This window comes from Cibotium barometz, chromosome 15, assembly GCF_041138505.1.
Source record: "Cibotium barometz isolate CiBa-2024 chromosome 15, ASM4113850v1, whole genome shotgun sequence".
Lineage (NCBI taxonomy): Eukaryota > Viridiplantae > Streptophyta > Polypodiopsida > Cyatheales > Cibotiaceae > Cibotium > Cibotium barometz.
Genome location: NC_141060.1, coordinates 33,322,346 through 33,328,961, shown reverse-complemented (window position 1 = coordinate 33,328,961; position 6,616 = coordinate 33,322,346). Strand labels below are relative to the sequence as shown.

Sequence of the window (6,616 nt, the reverse complement as noted above, 5' to 3'; positions counted from 1 at the left end):
GCAAAAGCCATTGAGGGGGCAGAGTGCGTGCCAGCCTAAAGCTGCTGCCAGCAGGAAACAGATAGAAGCAAAATGTGCAGAGAGAGAAAAAGACTGGTTTTTTTTCCTGTTTTAGTGTAGGACTGTGCAGGCTTCTCGTGAAGAAGAGCAGAACGCGGAGCCCAAAAACAATTCACGAGAGTCAGCCTCCTCTGCTTCTGCTGGCGAGAGAGACAGTGTGTAGAAAATGAGGGTTATTTTTTTACAAATTGCCACTCCTTTTTTTTTTGTCCGGACAAGAGATTCCTTGGAGTCCGCGCCCATGAGGTAGGCGAGCCTGGCACATTTTTACAATGGAAAATGGAAAAAAGAATTCAATGCAACCGTTGTAAACTTTTAAAACAGGAGCTTCTTGAGTGGTGGGAGTTATAAACGGGGCAAAACTTAAGTCGGGTGCGCAGAGAGAGAGAGGGCTTCACCTTCAGGCCACAGAAGCATCTGCTGTGTTGAGATCGAGGTAGTAGCTATGGTGTGTTCACTGTGTTGAACCCTTCCTTTCGTTGAAGTGAGCAAGGCCGGTGCAAGATCGTGCCGCGGACAGGCGGCACAGGCCAGTAAACGCGTGAAAAAAACCCAGCGGCTTTGCCCTCGCTGTCGCCACACACATATAGAAAGAACGGCAAGTGCACGTTGTTGCTGGAGGTCAACCCCACCCCCCCACACACACACGCACACAGAGAGAGACAACACACCAAAACAAAGAACCTTGCCTTTGTCTTATCGTTTCTTGCATTAGCATCTGCACAGTAAAAGAGAGAGAAAAAAAGAGAACATTTGGTTTAACGAAAGGGAGAGATGGCGGGCCTTAACCCGCTCTGGCAAACAAAAAACCTTACTTTCTCACTCTCTTATCTTTTTTTCTGACAGGCATTTCTTGCTCTTGAAGCTGCCACACCGTTTCTTGTAATCATCCACCACCTAGGTGTTCTTCCTTGCAGTTCAAGCGACCATTTCTCTCTTCTTGCAATGATCCGTACGCAAGGGACCAGAGACGGCTACGCCATAGCTTGTGCTGCAATGATCAATCATTAACATCCCTGACTTTGACTATTAACAGAGATGAGGGCCTAGCTCTTCTTGCAGTCGTGGATTATGAAGGGGTTTATGCGATCCAGAGCTCTGATTAGAGGTAAACACAGCGATTAGGGCGATTCCCAGGTACGCTTAGAGATTAGGGCCAAGATTTGTGAATAGAGCCACAGACAGAGATTATGACAAAGATTTGTGATTAGAGGTACACACAGAGATTAGAGAAAATTTCGGAGTGCCCGGAAATCCTTCAGAGATTTGGTGGGGATTGAATGTTGTGATTAGAGGGGAGCGCATACATATTTTGGAGGGAAATAGAAGCATGCCTCCAAGAAGGGGATCTAACGGAAGTCTGCCATCGCAGCAGCAGCATTTGCGGATCCGAGCTTCCAAATTCCGGCTGCCCGTCATCAGCTTGCTGCTGGTCTCTGTGGCCACTCCTCTGCTTTTCTTGGCGGGTCGTCTTGCAAATTTCTCATCTGCATCCGGTAACGGCATTTGTTCTGTTGCCTCTCAAACTGCCAAAATGCCAAAATTAATGTAAGGTTACAGTCATCGCCCGGAGAGAGAGAGAGATATGATGATGATGATAATGGGACTTTTAACATGCACTAGCCGGTGGATCATCTATGATCCGTGAGAGGGCCCATCTGCGGGCATTGCAAGGATTTGAACTTGGGATCTCTTCATTCAGAGCCTGATGTGCAAACCATTGTAACAGCGCCGCCCCCCCCCCCCCCCCCACGCCCGCCCGAAACACACACACACACACACAGAGCTAGCTAGCTTAAAATTTTCCTTCTCTGTAACTGCTCTCATTGGCCTTTCTCTGTGTTTCTTCTCCTTCTTTCAGGTCGTGAAGTGTTCTTAGATGGCTCTCCTGACACTGTAAGAGCTTTTGTATTTCTTATATCCCAGTTTTTCATTTTTTCTAAGCATGGCTTTTCCCTCAATCACAAAAGGAAAAGAGATTTTGTCTCTGAACCACAGAGATATTGTTTTTCTCTTGCAGTTTTTTTTAACGAAGTGTTTGATTAAAGGTAACAGGCTCCACACACTTTTTGAGAGAGGCTCATTGACTTCTAATGGGCATGCAGAGGGAGGATGTTACAAGGCTCCATGCTTTACAACAGATAGAAAGCCTGTTTCCGAAGGAGGTCAGTAAATCTATTCAGAGATTCGACTTATGTAACTGGTAAATGAGAAGCTCCAAATGTCAAACGTAGCAATGATAATGTTTGCGACATGGACATGGCTTCGAGAGGGACTTCAAGGGCAAGATGAATGTCTCTTTTGCATCAATGGCTTATTGGTCACGTTGGATGAAATATGTCTGTCTGTGCATGCTACGGTATAACAGACGTTAGTGGCTTTGATAAATTGTCTTCTGGCTCTGGTGTTCTGATATGACGTTGTTGGCTAGGTGGTTGAGGTAATCAAGATCAATACAGATGATTCTGGTCCTTTGAGCTTGAATGTGAAAGGCAGAAAAGACCTGTCATCATCATGGGTTGTAGAGAAGCCAGTTGATGTTAGCTCAGAAAAAGCAGACTCACTCCAGGTTACAATGAATTAAAGCGTGGCTAATGGGATAATCATATCGCAATGCTTCATTTGTTTGTGGTCAAACTCTTTGGAGCCATATTAAAATGCATTTTGGCCATATGTGACTGCAGGCAGAGTCTGACGACAATAAGAAAGAGAGATGGCAAGCCACTCAAGTCATTCTAATCCCAAGAAGAGAAGCGCTGGATGTACATGAGGAGGAGCAAGGAAGAACTCAGACAGAGGATGCTCTAAAGCCTGGTACCGAAGAAGCTTTACACCTTTCGCAAAATACTAGCGGTGGGTTTTAGATCTACTCCCTTGAATTTGAACTGCTCCAGTGAACTTTCCTATGATTTCGATAAACGTTTGCATCTCATTTTCCAGATGGAGAAACTGATGGAGATGCCTCAGGCAAAGCTACAAGGCAAGTAAGTGCTTCTAGCTTTCATAGATGGACATGCTTTTTGAAACATCAATGGGGCTTAGCACATGCAGACCTCTTCATGGTACTCATGGTATTGCCTTGCTGCGTCCCTCAATGACAGCAAATGAGGTTGGAGAGAAGGGAGAAGCGAGCTACAGAACTTACACAACACAATTCAGAAGCCGAGGCAAACTTAGAAAAGGAGGCTGTTAACCGAAAGAAAGACATTGATGGCAGCCTTGCCAAGAAATATAGCATATGGAGGCAGGACAATGACGAATCAGATGCTCTGGTTAGGCTCATGAGAGATCAATTGATAATGGCCAGAGTATACACAAGCCTAGCTAATGCTCAGGATGATGCCGACCTTCTGCGGGAGCTAAATGCACGCATCAAAGAAAGTCGTCGTGTTTTGGGGGAGGCAAATGTCGATTCTGATTTGCCACGCAGGTGAAGTTGGGTATCTAATAACTTGTCTTTTGTGTATGTGTGCGCGTGCGCGCGCGCGCATGTGCTTGTTTGCTTGTTTGTTAGCAGACATCACTTGCCACAATGTTTTGAAGAAAAATTTCGAGCATAGTTTTCATGCACAAAATGCATTCATATTCTTCAAGCGCATGCATGCGTACTTGGCATGTGCAGTTGTGACAATTCAATATTACTGTTGGAAAAATGGCTGCTGACCTGGTCTGAATACAGCTGCCTAATTGTTGCTCTGGAAGCTAGCCAATTTAGTGTGACAACCTGGCGATCGCAACTTGCACATGTGAAGTCCTAGACAACCGCCAAAAGCATGCTAGAGTCTAGACAATACCAAAACCTAGAGTTCAGCAATCACACTCTCACTAATCCAATGGGAGGCCCAGCAGCTCTGGGCCACCACCCGGAGCTCATGAGCCAGAAACACGAGTGACTTTGTCAGATCCGTAGACTTACCTGTCCACAGGAATGATGATTCTATGAGCATTTTGAGAACCTTTTTTTTGGTTTGTTGGGAGTTGCTCATAGAATCATCATTCCTGTTGACATGAGGTGGGATGCTGTGGCTCTTACACGTGCGGAACTTGGGATGCTCTATGAAAAGCATCTCAGTTACTTCTTCCGATTCCCACCCTCCAACCTGTTGCGGCTCCACCTCTGGGCACCGTTCGACTGCCATGTTAAAACAGGGGCAGATCCAGATTTGGAAGATGTTGAAGCTGCTCAAGTTCAACGAGAACATGGATGGTGAAACAGCCACCAGATGGGCTCGAGCAATTCCAGCCACAGCAAGCCTTGCCAGTACCACCGTATAGAAGCTGCTTTTGCATTCCTTACAGATGTCAATCGATCGAGGCCTTAACTACAACATTTAATTGTCACTGTTGATGTTCAAGCCTAGTTTTGCAATTATTCCTAGGTACAACTACTAAAACCTCTTTTTGTGATGCAGCGCTTCAGAGAAGATAAAGGCTATGGGGCAGGTGCTCTCAAAAGCAAGGGAGCACCTTTATGAATGCAAGTTAGTCACCAAGAAATTAAGGGCTATGCTGCAGGGCTCTGAGGACCAGACTAGGGCCCTTAATAAGCAAAGCGCAGTTCTAAGGCAACTTGTAGCAAAAACCATACCTAAAGGTCTGCATTGCCTATCCATGCTGTTGACCTCTGAGTACAACTCTCTGCCAAAAGATGAGAGGGATTTTTTGGGTCAGGAAAAGCTGGAGGATCCCAGCTTCTTTCATTATGCTTTGTTTTCAGACAACGTCATCGCAGCTGCTGTGGTTGTAAACTCTACGGTTCATAATGCAAAGGTATTGCAAATAAAGGCGGTTTCTGCATTTTCTTGACATCATCTAATCTAAGTGCATCAATATGTAGTTTCTTTAGCATGTCTGGTGTTTACATGTGTACATGAAGAGTTCACATGCTCTTGATGTTTGCAGGAGCCAGAAAAACATGTGTTTCATCTGGTCACTGACAAGTTGAACTATGCAGCCATGAGAATGTGGTTCCTGGCTAACGCACCGGGCGATGCCACCATTGATGTGCAAAATATCGACGATTTCAAATGGTTGAACTCTTCCTACTGCCCAGTCTTGCGCCAACTTCAGACTGCAGCCATGAAGGAATACTACTTCAAAGCTGATCACCCAGCAACTTTAGCTGATGCCTCCACAAATTTGAAGTACCGGAACCCCAAGTATTTGTCCATGTTGAATCATCTGCGTTTCTATCTACCCGAGGTTTATCCAAAGCTGGACAAAATCCTCTTTCTAGATGATGACATTGTGGTGCAGCAAGACCTGACTCCCCTGTGGTCCATAGACTTGAATGGGAATGTCAATGGAGCAGTGGAAACATGTGGCGAGAGTTTCCATCGGTTTGATAAGTACTTGAATTTTTCAAATCCATTGATCTCTGAGAACTTCGATCCAAACGCATGTGGATGGGCTTATGGAATGAACTTTTTTGATTTGCAAGAGTGGAGGATGCGTGATATGACTGGTATCTATCACAAATGGCAAGTTTTGGTATGTGTGGCTTTTTTTTTTAATTTTCTCACCGTTGTTTGCATTCTTATTAAAGATATTTAGGACTTAAGTGATGACAATTTTCTTTGTGTGTCTCATCAGAATGAGCAGAGAGAGTTGTGGAAGTTGGGGACATTGCCGCCTGGCTTGATTACCTTTTATAACCTGACTTATGCTTTGGACAAAAGGTGGCATGTGTTGGGCCTAGGGTATGATGCAAACATTGAAGCTGAGGATATAGAAGAGGCTGCTGTTGTGCATTTCAACGGCAACATGAAGCCGTGGCTAGAGCTAGCCATGTCCAAGTACAAACCATATTGGACAAAATACTTAGATCACACTCATCATTTCTTGCAACATTGCAACATTCACATGTAAAACTTGTCCAAATTCCCATACCTCTTGGTAGCCTTGATCTGGCAGACTCCTGGAGGCACAACATCAAGTCATCAGATCTACAGCAAACATGCAAATGGGCTCTCAAAATGCCAATTTACCACAAACATGCAAGACGTGAAATGCAAGTTGAGCTCTCCAATTGTTAGTTATATTCAGTCTCACCATAAACATGCAAGATGTGCTCTCAAAATGTCAGGAGAAGAATCCTGCCAAAGATTTGGGACTGTTATTTATAGGCTTCGATTGCAATGGTTAATAACCATTTTAAAAACCCTACAGTTGGGTCTTTGATTCTTTGAAGGAGTTTAAGCCTTAGTCCTGATACTCAAGTTATCCAATTTTGGTGTATTGTGTGGAACTTGAGAGAAACCAAATATAGAGTTGCTTGCTCTATGTTATTTACAGTCATTGTTAATTGATAAGGCACACTATTTCCACACCATTTGCGATCGTTGTTAATTGATGTTTTTGCTCCGGAGATTACAGCTAATGAGGCAGCCTCCTGTTTACAAATCATTTGAGATGCAGCTGGGGATAAAGGCCTGACCACTGGTTGGCCAGGTTGTGCATCCAGATCATCCAACAAAGTAGCATTTATTTGTGAAGTTCTAAGTGTAATAACCTTGTTTGTTTTGCTCCTCTACTGTATTTTTCCTTGATATAATAC

General features: G+C 44.4%; 1 protein-coding gene across 1 annotated transcript; it reads left to right on the top strand.

The window, feature by feature from the left end:
- The first annotated feature begins 430 nt into the window (after positions 1–430).
- On the top strand, positions 431–6,391 carry LOC147631198 (polygalacturonate 4-alpha-galacturonosyltransferase-like). The gene is made up of 11 exons (XM_086809533.1): positions 431–681; positions 907–1,556; positions 1,922–1,956; positions 2,166–2,225; positions 2,492–2,629; positions 2,745–2,913; positions 3,001–3,044; positions 3,162–3,490; positions 4,473–4,830; positions 4,963–5,550; positions 5,653–6,391. The coding sequence occupies exons 2-11, from the start codon at positions 1,391–1,393 to the stop codon at positions 5,926–5,928; spliced, it is 2,163 nt and encodes a 720-aa protein (XP_086665659.1). The 5' UTR covers positions 431–681; positions 907–1,390; the 3' UTR covers positions 5,929–6,391.
- The last annotated feature ends 225 nt before the right edge of the window (positions 6,392–6,616 follow it).

Coding starts and splice junctions, on each gene's coding strand:
- LOC147631198 (XM_086809533.1), top strand. CDS start 1,391: ATGCCTCCAAGAAGGGGATCTAACGGAAGTCTGCCATCGCAGCAGCAG. Junction 1,557..1,921: donor AAATTTCTCATCTGCATCCG/GTAACGGCATTT, acceptor TCCTTCTTTCAG/GTCGTGAAGTGTTCTTAGAT. Junction 4,831..4,962: donor CTACGGTTCATAATGCAAAG/GTATTGCAAATA, acceptor TGATGTTTGCAG/GAGCCAGAAAAACATGTGTT.